Source organism: Quercus robur, chromosome 6, assembly GCF_932294415.1.
Source record: "Quercus robur chromosome 6, dhQueRobu3.1, whole genome shotgun sequence".
NCBI classification, from domain to species: Eukaryota; Viridiplantae; Streptophyta; class Magnoliopsida; order Fagales; family Fagaceae; genus Quercus; species Quercus robur.
The window spans coordinates 38,375,242-38,391,508 of NC_065539.1; the positions used below are offsets into that span (position 1 = coordinate 38,375,242).

At 35.2% G+C, this 16,267-nt stretch overlaps 1 protein-coding gene across 1 annotated transcript; it reads right to left on the reverse strand.

Moving 5' to 3' along the window:
* Positions 1-15,660: 15,660 nt before the first annotated feature.
* On the reverse strand, positions 15,661-16,267 carry LOC126688672 (early nodulin-75-like). The gene has a single exon (XM_050383446.1). The coding sequence runs from the start codon at positions 16,256-16,258 to the stop codon at positions 15,824-15,826; it is 435 nt and encodes a 144-aa protein (XP_050239403.1). The 5' UTR covers positions 16,259-16,267; the 3' UTR covers positions 15,661-15,823.

Sequence of the window (16,267 nt, forward strand, 5' to 3'; positions counted from 1 at the left end):
CATTTGCAGTTGTGAAAGAAATTTCAAAAAAAAAAAAAAAAAAAAATTAAATGCTTAAGGTAACTTCTTCTCTTTATACTTGAATTTATTTTGGCTTTGATACATTGAGGACAATGCAATATTTTAGCTGGGGGGAGAGGTCTACACTTTTTTCTACACCTTGCATTATTTTTCTTTCTTTCTGTTCTTAAAAAAAAAAAAAAAAAAAAAAAAAAAAAAAAAAAAAAAAAAACCTTGAATTTGAATGCAAAAGAGTTATAAGATTTATTTTTTATATCATGTGATGGAATGAATAATGCTAAGTTGGTTATACTATTTGCTATATTAAGACTCTTTCATGAAGAGCACAATTGGAAATTTTTGAGCACAATAGCCAGGTTAGCGGACTGTTGGATGTTGGATATGCATGGATCATGAACAAGCTAGATATAAGCTGAAATTCAACCCATATGGAGAACTCTTGAGCCTTACTTTTCTTTGTGAGAGTATATCTTTGTTTGAACTCTTAAATTTCTCTCATATGCTTCAATTTTTGTAAAAGATCTCTATATTTTTTGGTTGACTACTGGAAACATTATGGGGAGATATACCATGATCCTACTTATTTTTTTCCTTCGGCATGCTGGTTTATGTAGAATTTTAGGAGATGAGAACCTAAAAGCACCAATTTTTTGTCACCAGCTAAACAAATATTCAGCCTACCTTTACATTAACCATTATTACCATCATTTGAGCCATGAGAAATACTTCTACAACACCACAAAACATTTTTGTTTATGGGTATTCTCATGGGGGATTCAAGTTTTGAGCAATTAATGTGTTTAGATACCACCATTGTCTCTCTTTTCTTCAAAAAAAAAAAAAAAAAAAAAAAATCAAAAATCCAAAATCAAAAAGAAGAAGAAAGAAAAAAAAAATAGAGAAAAAGAAAAAGAAAGAGGAGACATACATAATCAATCAATAAATCATTGGTGTCTTACACATCTTTCATGTATTTTAGAAGGGTTATATGGTTGAGTAAATGTTGTTTTGATTCAAGTTGGTTGTTACTGCTATGAGTTGGGTTTGGCTTGAATTTTTTGCATTTGATTCATATACATCATATTTCAAAGAGAGCAATTTGCCTTTATCTAGCCATAAGATTATACTACCACTTATGTTTCCAGGAATTTAACATCCTTTCCAAGAGATCTTTTTCCATTGTTTTAGCGCCTGTTTTGGTATACACATGTGATATTCTTAAAACTTCTTCTTTCCTTTTTGTTCACATGTGATTTGAAGAGAGAAACCATTACTTCTATGTGTGTTCTTACAGAGTGTTGATGACTTAAGAGAGGTTTTGGAGTAGAGGCTCTAATCTAGATAATTCTTGGTCTATGCATGTTTGGAAAAGCTGGTTTCATTGCACACACTCTCTAAAAGTGAAGCTAGTGAAAACTCTTTAATATGATGAATGGTATCCCAACTCAAAATTGAAAGTTTATTTGTATGATATAATGATAAAGCAGACTAACATTTGCTGCAAGAATTTTCAGGAAACCTTTGACTTTTGTGGGTAGAGTCATTGCAAACCCTCACGAGAGTAAACTCGTCCACTAGGGTGACCTAGGGATTCAAAGACTTGCTGCACATGGGAAGTGCAGTCGTGTAGCCTACGAAAGTGGCTTGTATTTTAGTTTTAATTTTTCACTTTTAGTAGACATGTGTGCTTTGTGGATTGCTAGGGACTAGCAAGATTTAAGTTGGGGGGTGTGATAACGCCTTAAAATGTGTACTTGTTATATATTTATGTGGACGTTATCTCCTTATTACTATGCTTAGTTTGTATAATTAAGCCATGATTTGCACTAGTCCCTATTATTTATCTTTACATAATTTCTTGAATAAGATGCTATTCATTGTGTGTAATTTTCCACTTTCAGGAAATCATATGAGAAAGATGAGTTTACAAGAATTTGTGAGAGAATGGAGGCCAAACTAGAATTAAAGTGGAGCTAAAGGACCATACTTAAATGTCTAAGGAGGTGCAGTTGGAGTGCCTGGATTGTCTACCATGATTGGAAGCTTCAAATAAGGAAAGAAATCAAAGAGGGAGAATCTGAAATGGAAAAATCTGATTTGAGCACTGATCAGTATTTTGGGCGTATCTTTCTCCTCAAAAATCCAATTCACACAAGACTAGATGGGTTGGAACCGTGATTTAAATATCTACAACTTTCCAGTTTTGAGTTTTTCTAAATTCTCAATTTTTGATGGCCGAAATTAACTCGCAAGTTACTGCTGTAAACCTGGACAGAAATTAAAATAGTAAATGTTTTATTTTCTTTGGACACTTAGACATTAGGGTTTTGAAGGGAGGCTGTGTAGAACGAATTTTGGAGAGAAAACCTTGTATTTTTCTTTCTCTAATGGCAGACTAAACTCTTTGCTAGGGCTAGGGGTTACGTTTCTTCTATATGGTATGAATATTCAATGTGATTCTTTCTAGGATTTTATCAACAACATATTTGATTGTTCAATTAGATTTCTTTTGATGTATTAGTTCTTCCATTCTTTCAATAAGTTCAATCATGTTTTTCTTATTGTTTAGATGAATTTTTAATAGTTTCAAATAGAAATCAGGTTTTAAAGTGAATGGGTTTTTCTGAAAACTTTTCTAACCGTATTATTAATCGAGGTTATCATGCGTTCTTGAATTGTCTCAGCTCAACCGAATCATAAGTTTTTAATTGTATAAGGACAATCAATTATGAAATAGATTTTTTTTAGATCACAAAGAATTTCATATCGATAAAGGAAAATGCCCCGATGCCCTAGTATTTACATTATTGATTTAAATCAATTTTTATTATTATTCTTGTTAACAATCACCAAGCAAAAGTATTTTTCATCTTTACCCAAATTGTTATTTAATTACGTTGTCTTTGAATTTACCCTGCTCCTTGTGGTTCGACCTCGATACTCCGAAAATTATATTGCTACGATCTCCTGCACTTGGGAGTGAGCAAGCAAGTGCCACCATCGTTCATGGTCATTTCCTCATTAATGTGGCCAGAGGAGTAGTTGTCTTGCATTTAATGCGGAGGGGATAACTTCTACACCCTTCTCCTTTCATCCCCCTCGTAACCCATGCCGAGTCTACTTTCTTCCCTCAGTGATATTTTAACTTCATGCGCTTCTCATGGTTACTGCTCATCCCTAAGGTCAGTTGGTGCTTGTCTCATGGTTAACTAATGCTCGTCCCCGAGGTTCGAGATGCATCCTCAGAAATAATCTTGGCAGTCCATTTAAATGGGATTAGGGATCCTCGTCCACACAATAGTCATTTCAATAACTACAACTCCTTTCATTTTTTTTAGGCCAAAATTTAAAACTCACCTTATAAGTTTCACTACTTTTCATTTCAGTCATTTAAGTTTATTTTCTTTTGTTTCAGTCCTCTAATTTTCAAAAACCCCAATTTAGACTTCTATTACCATACCATCCACTGTTGTCTATTGCCATTAAATCACCAAAACTATGTCGTTTTGCCATAAATTTAAAATTTATTTTTTATTTCATTATTTATTTCCTAACAAACGTATTTAAAAATATATATATATATATATATATATATATATATATATATATGAACTTTAATCCATTGATCATCGTTGGAAGGAATTGATTCGATGGCAGCTTGTATTTTCACTACTAAAAATTCAAGTTTTTGCAGCGGTTTCAAAAAATGCCGCTATATGTCACATATTGTGGCACTTTTTTGAATTGCCCATATATATGAGATATATTGTAATGAACCATTAGATCGCTGCAATAGATATAGTCTTTTGCCCCGAAATACTCCAGGACCAAACTTGCTAGACTTGTCCATAGTAACAGTTGTCCTAATTATATTTTCATTTTTGCAATCTACAGCCCTAGAAACCTTAGAGGAGATAACCAAGATATAGAAAATAAATATTGGAAGAAGCTGCAGTTTGGTTGAATACTGTTTGGAAGAAGCATCAAGGTCAAGTTGCCACAACATGTTGCAGCAAACAATTCACAGACCCAACTAATTGCTTTCAAGTTTTTTATTTTTATTTTTTGTTTATTTATTTTTTTTTTGGAAATGTTGATCAGTAAATTTTTTCTTGGGGACAAAGAATTTTTTTTCTTGTAATTTTCTATGCTTTTCTTAATTTTTTTTTAAAAAAATAATAAAATAAAATTTAAAATTTAAATTAAGGGTAAAACGGCGTAGTTTTGGTGATTTAACGGCAACAGTAGATGACAAGATAACTAAAGTCTAAATTTGGGGTATTTTGAAACTTAAAAAACTTAAATGAAAAATTGCAAACGTAGAGGACTAAAATGAAAAAATAGTGAAACTTAGAGAGTGAGTTTTAAAATTTGGCATTTTTTTATTAGATGTGAATTTTTGACAAATCTACTGTTAGATTATATTTTTCTTCTTATATTCTTCATACTTGCAAAATTTTCAAAAGATCAAAAATCAATTGTTATGTCATCAATCAAATGTTTAAATTTCAATTTATTATAATAAAAAATTATGTATAGAAAATAAGTTATGGTTTGAATAATAAATAATATTTGATTAATATGAAATTTGCCATGTATGTTAAAATCATATAAAAAAATGCAATCTAATAGTTGGATTTTTCAAAAAACGTAGCCATGTTTAATTTTTTAGTGGGAGATATAGCCATTGGCTACAACCAAGTATGTAGTCTAACTTAGTCCATTCTTTTTTTTTTTTTTTTTTTTTTTTTAGGTAAATAATCTAATGAGGAGAAAAAAAAAATTTAATTATCATTTGTCTTTAAAATGATCCATGACATTTAAATGTGTTAGTTTTGTATTTAATCGTTTAGTGTTATATCAAAATAGTTCATACCATTAAGTGATGGTTATAAAAAAATAGATGTGGCAAAACAGTGAGATTTAAATAATAATTTTGTTGCAATTGTATAAAATATAATAATTTGGTGCCAATAGCTTTTTCCACCTAACACTTACAACGGAAACTGTTAAGTTCTAAGAATTAGGAACTAATGTATTAGAACTGTAATTTGTATTGTTGGTAAACCATGGTCAAAACAGGTTTTAGCATTGTTTAGGCTTGCTCAAAGTGTATGCGTTTTATGTAAAGTTGGAATTGAGTTACTGCAGAATTTATTGTGCAATTTTGTCTGGCTTGATCGATCGAGAATTAGACTTGATCGATCGAAACTCAAGCATAATGTTTTTCTGCAGAATTTTCCAACTCAGCCTAGGCTCGTTTGATGTGTAGGGTTTTATGTTTTGTCTTAAGTATAAAAGTGAAAACCCTAGCCACGTTTTACAAGTTCCTTATGCTGTGTGTGTGAATCTTTTATGAGATCAAGAGGTGATTGCCTTCACACATACTTTGGGTTTCCAAGATTCAAGACTATGTCAAGAACTTAGTGATCGATTCAGTTGCTACATTAAAGAGCTTAAAGAAACACAAGCTGGTGTGCTTGTAATTGCTGAAGAATCCAAGAAAAAAGGAGTCTGTGGTCTCGGAGCTTGCACGTGGTCGTGTCAGTAAGTTTCTACTGGTGGGTAGCAATAGGATGTTAGTGGTCTAAGTTGCTATTGTAAAACTTCGATTCTTTCATGGTGGATTTAGGTTTACCTTGAGGATAGCTAGATTAAATCCTCTCTAGGTTTTTACCGGTGTGGTTTCCTGGGTTATCATATCTTTGTGTTATTTATATTCTGCGCTTTACATTGATATGATTATATAATTGTGTTAACCTAGATCTGAAATTTGGATTAAGTAATCACTTGGCTAATTTATTAGGTTAATTCAGTTGTGTTAAGGGGTCTAAAAACAAACAGAAACTATTTGACAAAATATCAAAAAGTTTAGGACTAAACTAATGCATTTAATGTAAGGGACCACTTCAAAATATATTGCAAATGTTAGAAACTAAAATAGTAATTAAACCAAACAAAAAAGTTATTTATTAGTTTAATTACTGAATTGACTATTATGAATCATTTTAAAATGATCAAAATGTCCTTAAACATTAATAGGAGGGAACTATAAACAATTGAACCTATTTATTTTTTCTCATTTTCCCCTTATTCCCTCCCCCTAATCTTCTTCGTTCTTTGTGCTGCAACTCATATCTATTGAAAAAAAAAAAAAAAAAAAAAACAGGGGAAAAATAACTCTTGAAAGCTCCGGTAGGGATGGCATCGAAATGTGGCAAGGTCAAATCATGGTTGCCCTAGCTTCGTAGGGGCATTACCCTACTTCTTCTCTATAAGCCTCTCGAGAACCCCACCTCTCCTTTTCTTATAGGTAGAGAAGAAAGGAAGAAAAGAGAAATGATAGGAAATGTAGTCTTTTCCTCAGTTTGGTTACCATGGAAGAAAAAAAAAAGGCAGAAACCATTTCCCTTGAGCTCACAGATTTGCAATCCACCCAATTTGGGTAGATTTGAAGGGATACAATGGTTCCAAAAAAAAAAAAAAAAAATGAGCCCACATAAATAACATAAATTTACATATTTGCCCATAACCTTTATACATTTTTCACATTTATATGGGCATAAGAGTGAAAAAACATATATTTTCTTTTGATTTCCTTTCTTATTGCAAATCAAAGAAAAGAAAGAAAAATGCATTTTTCTCTTTTCTTTTCTCCTTCTCTTCCTATTTCCAAACATACATGACAGATTTGATTTCTTTTATTTTCTTTCTCATTTCCTTTCTATTATTCATTTCTTTTCTCTTCTCTTCCCTTGTTTGTAACCAAACAAAGCCTAAAATATAAAACTATGCAAAGACTGACATTTAATAACACACACAAAAATTCAAAACTAAACAAACCAAATAGTAATACGTGATAATATTAAACAAATCTTTAACACAAATACCCTAGTCTAATCCCTATTATGTTGGGAATGGGTTCCCTTCCCTAGGAAGCTTATCAAGTAGATTTGACAGCCTATATTTCAGGAGATTAATGACATGTTTGGTAGTGGAACTTGAAAACTATTTTGCGTGATTTAAATGTTGAAAAATATGAGTCCTAACAAGTATTTGTAATGGATTCGTTCACAATAGAGTCACTAACGTTTATGTTGGCTGTCAACCTATCACAACCTTCCTTGGTTCTCCTAGTTTGGGATTAGCTTTGAGCAAAAGATATGACACTAAGTATTGACACAAGTAGTGGTGTTAGCTTAATTTGCCATGGGTGCTAAATTTGTTTATGAAATTTTCTTGCATAATGTTAATTGACATGCTCTTCCTTGTTTAACTAAAGGCTTTTTGCACTTTTTGTTATCCCCAAGCTATCAATAAGTGTCTAGAATCTTGTAGTTCAACTAGTTAATGTCACTTAGACCTTAGTGTTTCCAATCGAAGCATTCAGGAATTAAAAAATCTCTCCTCCCCCATTATTGCTATTGAATTATATATAATAAAAAAAAAATTAAAAAGGATCATCAATAAACTGGCTATGTCTGACTTAATTCTAGACTAGGCTTCAAGTAATTTGTTGTCCTTGTATAGCTTGTAAAAGTTGTTGGCTCGAGTGACCTTTTTATTCCAATGTCCAAACTAGTGTAGATGTAATGTACATTCTAAAACCCAAAATGTAGAGTTATAGCTTCTAAAGCTCAAAAAAAATGTGCGTCATAGATTTATAAAGTCTAAAATATGTAGAGAGAGGACATGATCATAAAAGTCCAATCTATGATAAGAACACATGGATCTTTAAGCTCAATCCAGGATTTAGAGATGTGATTCATAAAACTACTTCATAAGGTGAAGTAATTTTGATTTGTCAGTCAAGCCGCACGTTTAATATAGAGAAGAGATGAACTCAAGGAACACACCGTAAAATGAAGATGACAAGGTCCGAGTCTGAGACCAATTTTGCATAATGAAAATATGAAGGATATCAAACCAATACATGTATATTGAATTATATAGGCATCGGAGATTTTATTTTAAAATTTTGTATACTACTTACCTTTTCTTTTTTGTACATGATGGATTATACAAATGGGAGGTAAATAGGTGGGAGAGTGAATTTTTTTTTTTTTTTTTGGGTGAAAAAATTGATATCTTTAACAAAATTGATATTTTGACCAATGACATACATGATACCACATTTAAAATTTTGAATTGCACTTTGTTTATTTTTGTTTTTATTGTTGGCAAGTCTCAAATCTAGCTATGAAGTGAATCATATTATATTCTATGAAGGCACCAATCAACATTTCTTTTCTCTATTTTTTTTTAATCCTTTTTTTCTAGATGAATTTATTGTACTAGTATTTATATAGTTTAAAGAAAAGGTCACACAAAAACTTCGACCTAAGAAAGCCCAAACCAACATATCATATCATAGGTTCCAATGAAATTTCTACATAACAAGAATAAAGTGCATGTCTATACTTGCTAGACTTGTTAGTAGTTTAACAGTTTGGATGGAGGATGTTCTACTTCTGCTGCTTGTATATGTTCATAGGTAAAGACAGGCATGGAATATGGACACTACTTAAGTGCATAAAATTAACATGAACATATCCAACTAGTAGCTATAGGAATATAGGAATATAGGTTAGAAGTAGTAGCAATTGGTATGAATATTATTAATAATAATATTTATTATTATTATTATTATTATTATTATTACCATTATTAGCCTGGTGTGTCGATATTAACTTAAAACCCTGCTGGACCAATTAGATTTGTTGACACCTTCGAATCAAAAGATAGTTGTGTTCACATTACTGTTATGGTAAAAAGAGTAGGTTGTTATTAGCTTAATGGAATGCTCTTGAGAGGAAGAAGACATGTTAGCCAGAAGTACGAAGAAACTTAAAGATCACCATGATACGTCCAACACCCCAGCTGGGGAAGCACTCAATGTCGGCCCTTTTCTAGGAAACTCTAAGGAAAAGCTCATGGGAGCGATTCCTGGAGCATTTAAACAGGCCTTTGGGCTTCAAGGTATCATGCAAGAGGAAGAGGAGTCTGATATTGATGAAGAGCCAGCTCACGAAGGATGGGCATCTGTTTTGTTCTCTAGGGAAGATAAAGCAAGGATGAGAGCCCCATGGTTGTCTGCTATTATTGTAAAAACTTATGGTAGAAATGTTGGTTTTTCATTTTTATCTTCTAGGATTTGCAGCTTATGGAATCCTTCTGGTAAGCTAGACTGCATTGATCTAGGACACGTTTATTTCTTGATCAAGTTTGACTGTCCACAAGATTTAGACAAAGTTTTGATGGGTGGGCCTTGGTTCATTGGCCAATAGTTTCTTACTATTCGTCAATGGGAACTGGAATTCAAAGTCTCAACTACCTTTCTCTCATCGGTGGCAGTTTGGATAAGGCTTCTAGAGCTTCCCATTGAATTTTATGAGCCGAGTGCCCTCTTGAAGATTGGCCAGGCAATAGGTCCTATTTTACATATTGATTCTCATACAGCTTCCAATGTTAGGGGTCATTTTGCTAGACTATGTGTTCAAGTGAACCTTGATAAACCCTTGATTAATACTATTCAAATTGGCAAAATGGTCCAGATGATGCAATATGAAGGTCTGAACTCTCTTTGATTTGGTTGTGGATGTATTGGTCACTGTAAGGAGTCTTGTGCTTATCTGATTAGAGAACAACCTACCTAGGACTCTCATAAAGTCATGTTTGATAATGCTTCTCCTTCCCTAGAATCATCAGAAGTTATCCTTAGCTCTACTTCTAAAGACAAGACGTATGGGGAGTGGATGGTGGTGAGTAGAAGGAAAGGAAAGGCACATCAAGGGACCCTTAGTTTGCCTTTGGAGAAAAGCTCTAATGGAGATGTCACATCTAAAGAAAAAGTTGGTGAGCTTGCATTTGATGCCCAACCTTGCCGTAGAGAAGGGAAAAGAAAAATCTTGGGCCCCACACCCAAACCAGTCACAATCCCTATTGATAAGTATAAAAAAGCTAGCTCTAGAAAGAATGGCAACGGGAAAAGTTTGAGTCCCAAGAGAAGAAGCGCCAAATCTAGAGGCATCCTTGCCCAATTGTTTGGTGATCCTTCCTAGACAATTTCAAACCTACCCTTTAGAGCTTTCAATTTTTCAGCTGGATCTAATCATAATATTGCTTATCCAAACCCTTCATCCTCTTAGAGTACCCAAGCCCTACGCACCCCTCACACCACCTCCATAGCTAACCATGAACCCTCCTTAGGAGCACTAGACAATTTTTTATCAGAACAAGCTCATCCCCATAGGGGAAGACACAATAAAAATGATTCGTAGGGACCCCACTCACATCATGGGGTGGTTCGAGAAGGATCTGATGAAGGCTTGGTTGAACATCTTTCCTTTAACCGAGGAAAGCAGGCAACTGGGTTTCCTTTTGATAACAGACGAGGCATGGATCTTGACTCCAAATCCATGGTGACAGTTCGTCATAGATTGTCCAGCCCTCGCTCCCATTCCTCTGAAAAACTTTAGGCTGTTCATGAGGCATTCAAATCCGCCCCTTTTAGAACTCTCTCTGTGTGAGCTGGAAATGGACCTGATCGAACCCATGATCATAGAGAGAAAGATATTGTTTGGGAGACTAGTGGAGTGTGCAACGATGGGAAATATTCATTGGGTGAAGCTCCTCTAGTTCTCTGCTCCCAGGATCATGCATACAATTTTGGTCAAGTGCACAGAGGGGAACCTGGGAGTATGGAAACACTCGGTAAATCTGTTTTCAGAGATGATAAGGATGAAGTCCCTGTTGAGGCAAGCATGGAGCTTGAGGGATATAGGGGATAGATCTTCCCCTATTTGTTTTGATTCCACCACCAATCCTTTTGCTATAATGAATATTCTTATTTGGAATTGCAGAGGTGCATATAAGCCCTTCTTCAAAGAGACTATTTTGGACCTTGTGAATTAGCATCACCTTATTATCATGGTATTACGGAAAACTCACTTAAGTGGAAATAGAGCTAAAAGTATTATGGCTTCTCTTCCTTTTGATGGAGCTGTGTACTCTAATACCATTGGCTTCGTTGGAGGCATTTGGCTACTGTGGCAGTTTGACCTGGTTCAAGTGGAAGTGGTATCCACCACCAAGCAGGAAATTCATGCCCTTATTCGCGTAAGCTCTCATTCTTATTCTTGGATTCTTAGTTCTATTTATGCTAGTCCTAGACTTTGTGAGAGACTTGTTTTATGGGATAATTTGAAACTTCTTGTGGGCCTACATAACCTCCCATGGGCCTTAATGGGAGATTTTAACGAAGCAATGAATGAGCATGAGAAGTTTGAGGGTAATCCTATTAGCTAAAGAAGAATTAGTCCGTATGTGGATTGTATGAATTTTTGTGGTATGCTTGATTTGAGGTTTTCTGGGCTAAAGTATACTTGGACCAATAAGAGAGGCTTGGCTGACTTAATCCAACTTAGGTTGGACAGATGCTGGGCTAATCCTAGTTGGAAATCTCTTTTCTCAAAGGCTAATGTTACTCACTTAGCTTAGGTAAACTTTGACCATTGTCCTCTTCTTTTGAATCTATCTCATCCTCCTCCTTTAAGCTCTAATAGACCTTTTTGCTTCCAACCCATGTGGATGAGTCACCATAATTTTCCCAAAGTGGTTAATGAAGCTTGGGAAGGTAGGGATCTCAATCTCCCAGTGGCAGTTGATGAATTTACTATTAAAGCTAAAGTTTGGAATAAGAAAATTTTTGGTAATGTCTTTGCTAATAAGAGACTTACTCTTGCTCGAATTTTGGGCATCCAGAGAACTATTGCTAACCATCTTAATCCTTTTCTTTTAAAGCTCCAAGCCCAACTTTCAGATGAGTTCAATCAAATTCTCCAATGGGAAGAGGATATATGGGCTATAAAGGCAAGGTCTAATTGGATTGTGCATGGGGAGAGAAAAACTTCCTTTTTCCATTTGACTACACTGATTAGAAGAAGTTTTAACAAGATCGCTTGTATTGAAAATGAATATGGTATCTTAACCCACGACATGGAGGAAGTTAAAAGTTTGTTTTTGAATGGGTTTAAGTCCTTATACCAAATTGAGATGGCTTCTAGTAGTATATCCAATCAAATTAACTCGGGGTGGTGTGACCAAATAACTCAGGTGGATGTTGAAACCCTAAGTCTCCCTCCCTTTGATTTGGAAATCTCTAATGCCTTGTTTGCCATGAAACCCTTCAAAGCTCTAAGGCCTAGTGGTATTCATGCTAGCTTCTTCAAAAGGTTCTAGGGGAATGTTGGTGATTTTGTTAGGTATGAAATCAAGCAAATTTTTCTTGATAGGAAAATCCCCCCCATCCTAATCAAACCTTGGTGACTCTCATTCCTAAGCAGGATGGCCTGACCTCTATTAGCCATTTTAGGCCTATTAGTCTTTGTAACTCTATCTACATGATTTTGTCTAAAATTCTTGTTCATATACTTAGACACCTTATTCCTTCTCTTGTTTCCCCACTTCAATCAGCCTTTATGGTAGGAAAAAGAAGTTCTGACAATGTCATCATAGCTCAAGAACTCATCCATTCTCTGAAAAGGAGAAAAGGGAGGGAAGGATTTATGGTGATTAAAATCAACCTTGAGAAAGTTTATGATAGATTAGAGTGGAGTTTCATTAGGATGGTCCTAGATCATTTTGGTTTTCCTAAGAATTTCTCGGAGCTTATTCTTAGCTGCATTTCTACAACCTCTACCTCCCTTTTGTTTAATGGTAGTAAACTAGAAGCTTTCTCTCCTTCAAGAGGTATTAGACAGGGAGACCCTATATCTCCTTATATTTTTCTTCTTTGCATCAAATACATGAGCTCTCTTATCACCAAGAGTTGTGAAAGTAGAGAATGGACTGTTGTTAAGGCTTCTCAGGTGGCCCAGGGTTCTCTCATGTTTTCTTTGCAAATGACTTACTTTTATTTGCTAAGGTAAATACCAGAAACAGTGAGGCTATTTTGGGGGGTCCTTGATAGTTTTTGTGGAATTTCTAGCCAGAAACTCAGCAAAGGCAAGTCTCGTATTGTTTTATCCCCTAATGTGGATGCCCAAACTAAAATTTCTATTTGTAACAAGTTGGTAATTCAAGCCACATATGAGATTGGGAGATATCTTGGGTTTCCTATTTTTTATAATGGTTGTAATTGTAACACTTTCAACTTTGTTATTGACAAAGTCCAGTCCAAATTGGCCGGGTGGAGGGCCAAAGTATTATCCCCTACAGGTAGACTTGTGCTCATTAAATCTGCATCCACCCTATACCAGATTACTATATGCAATGCCATGCTCTCCCTATTAAGACTTGTTCTGCTACTAATAAGCTTAATAGAGATTTCCTTTCGAGCTTTACCCAAGATAAGAGAAAGGTGCATCTTGTTAATGGGAATACTCACTCTCCCCAAACAGTATGGTGGCCTTGGTATTTTCCAAATGAGAGCTAGAAATGAAGCTTTGCTTGCCAAACTTTGCTAGAGAATTGCTAATAACCCCGAAGCTCTATGGGCAAAAATTCTCATTAAGAAATACCTTTCAGGTTCTTTTGTTGGCAGGAAAAAGAATGGTTCAATTATTTGGGTAGCATGTAAGAAAGGAGACCCAATTTTTATGTAAGGCCTTAAATGGACCATTTATAATGGACGTTCTGTAAATTTTTGGAAAGACTTTTGTCATCCTTTGGGGCCTATTAGGAATCTAGTTTAAGGACCTTTGTCTCTCCAAGAGGAAGCTCGCTCTGTTTGGGATGTCAAAGAAAATGGGATGGCTATCCTTTCGTTGCAACTTCCAGATATCATCATTCAAGCCATTTCTGCCACTCCTTTTACGAATAATTCAAGATTCCTCAACTTGGGCTTTTTCTAATAACGGCTCCTTCTCTCTTAAAGCTGCATATGTTATGGCTAAAGGGTTAAATCCCATGAACCTTTGTTCTTCTCCAATCTCTTGGGTCTGAAAAATCAAGTCGAATCTTAGAATTATCTTCTTCTTTTGGCTGGTCAGCCATAATAGCATTACCACATTTGAAGTCTTAGGTTCAAGAGGTTTCACTCTTGACAGTTACTGCCCGTTATTTATGGAGTGTTCTGAATCCATCATCCATGTGCTACGTGATTGTAAATATGCCAAGTTATTTTGGAAAAAGCTTGTGTTCCCCATCCTCTTCTCAATTCATTTTCTTTACCTCTTCTTGATTGACTTAAAGTCAATGCTGTTAATTCTTTTTCCTCCAATCACTTGGGAATACCTTGGGAGGTTCTTTTTCCTATGGGAATTTGGCATTTATGGCTGCAAAGAAATGCTTTTATTTTTAGATTAGGTGTGGTGGAGCCAAACCTGATTGGTACTTGTGTGAAGAAAGGGGCAAAATTTTTTTCTATTGGTCTAGGTAGTAAATCAAACCCCAGTAAAGCTGTCATTCAAATGGCTTGGAAAAGGCCTCCCGTAGGGTGGATTACCCTTAACACTGATGGGTCGGCAATGGGAAATCCTGGCAAAGTTGGATGTGGCGGCCATCTTCGTAACTGTGAGGGAGAATGGTTAGGGGGTTTTGCGAGGGGTGTGGGGTTCACTACTAGCTGTGTTGCGGAGCTTTGGACACTTCGTGATAGATTGAATTTTGCCTCTTTAGGAATTGAGAACCTTATTGTTGAATTAGATGCTTTAGCTATTGTGCATTTGTTGAGAAACTCTGCTGCTAACCTTGCTTTGGATCCACTTCAATTTGGCTGCAAGAACTGATTGAGGACTTTTCCCAGGACTTAGATTGAGCATGTGTTCAGAGAGGCTAATCAATGTGTTGATACACTAGGCAAACTAGGTGCTAAGTTTTTTGCTATGTATGTTTTTTGTTTTATCCCACCGGCTGTGGTGGTGAATTTGTTGGCTCTTGATAAAGCATCAACATCTTGTAATAGACTGATTTTTGTTTTCGGTTAGTTTTTAATATATTTTCCCTTTCACCAAAAAAAAAAAAAAAAAAAAAATTAAAAGCCTGCTAGCGCAAATGTTGTAAGATTGTTGTGTTGTAGTATTGCATTATTACTATTACTTATTCCTTTGGGGCCTCCCATTGTTGGATATTTCTGACCTACAATACAAGTAAATTGGGGACTTCAGCCCAAAACCTTAATTCCATTAGGCTGAGCCACCACAATAATAATACTTAAAAACAACCTGTAAGGGACATTGTGCTACGTAGTGTTAGCAACAAATTTGCAAGTTCCTCTTTCGCTTAATAAGTACATAATCCAATCACAAGAGATTAGTCTAGTGATTCTTAAAATTTCATGAAACAGTGAGGTCTCAAGTTCAAAATTCAATTATTTTTAGTGACACCACTAGCACATGGCATTATACTGTAATGAATTTTTGGTTTTGGTCACGTGCCACCAAATAATCCATTTTAATATAATTATATCAAGTCCAATGCCCTTAAATTATCTTCTTCTTTTTTTCTTTTTTTCTTTTTTCTGATGAGAATAATGATCTTAATTTCCTTGTATCTGATATATCAAGGGTCTCAATTGAGATATGTGAAAACATGTCAATATTAAAAAAAAGTTAGAAACTTCACGAGAATAATGCAGACGTGACCTTGTGTTCTTCTATATCTATATATAGGAAGCGATGCAACTTACTGAAATAGAAGTACCAGGAAGCATAACTGCATGTCAATACTCATAAGAAACAGATCAAATTACAACAAAAACTACAACGAGTAGAGTACATAACATGAACATAGCTCAATACAATGACTGAGAAGATAGCTAACATAAGCAGTAGCTCTTATTTCTAAAGATTTAGCAATGCATTTAGTTGGCAGTTGGGGGTTTGTGGGGTGGCTTGTGCTCTGGTGGTGGCTTCTCTCCTTTACCCTTTGGTGGCTTGTGTTCTGGGAGTGGTTTCTCTTCCTTGTCGTGTGGGGTTGGTGGCTTGTGTTTTGGTGGTGGCTTTTCTCCCTTTGGAGGAGGTTTGCCGTCAATGGAAGTAGACTCTAATAGAAGGCGTCCAGGGTGATGATCATGTGGTGGTGGCTTCTCTCCCTTACCTGGGGTTGGTGGTTTGTGTTCTGGCAATGGCTTCTCTTCCTTATTCAGTGAGGTTGGTGGCTTGTGTTTTGGGGGTGGCTTTTCTCCCTTAGGAGGTTTGTGCTCATGTTTGGGAGACTCATGGTGGTCAGCAAGTGAGGCAGTGCTTAGAAGCACCACTCCAAGGAACAAAACTAGGAAGTATTTGGTAGTAGTCATCTTTCGTCT

Bases quoted from the DNA above. Each gene is read 5' to 3' on its own strand.
- LOC126688672 (XM_050383446.1), bottom strand. From the start codon at position 16,258: ATGACTACTACCAAATACTTCCTAGTTTTGTTCCTTGGAGTGGTGCTT.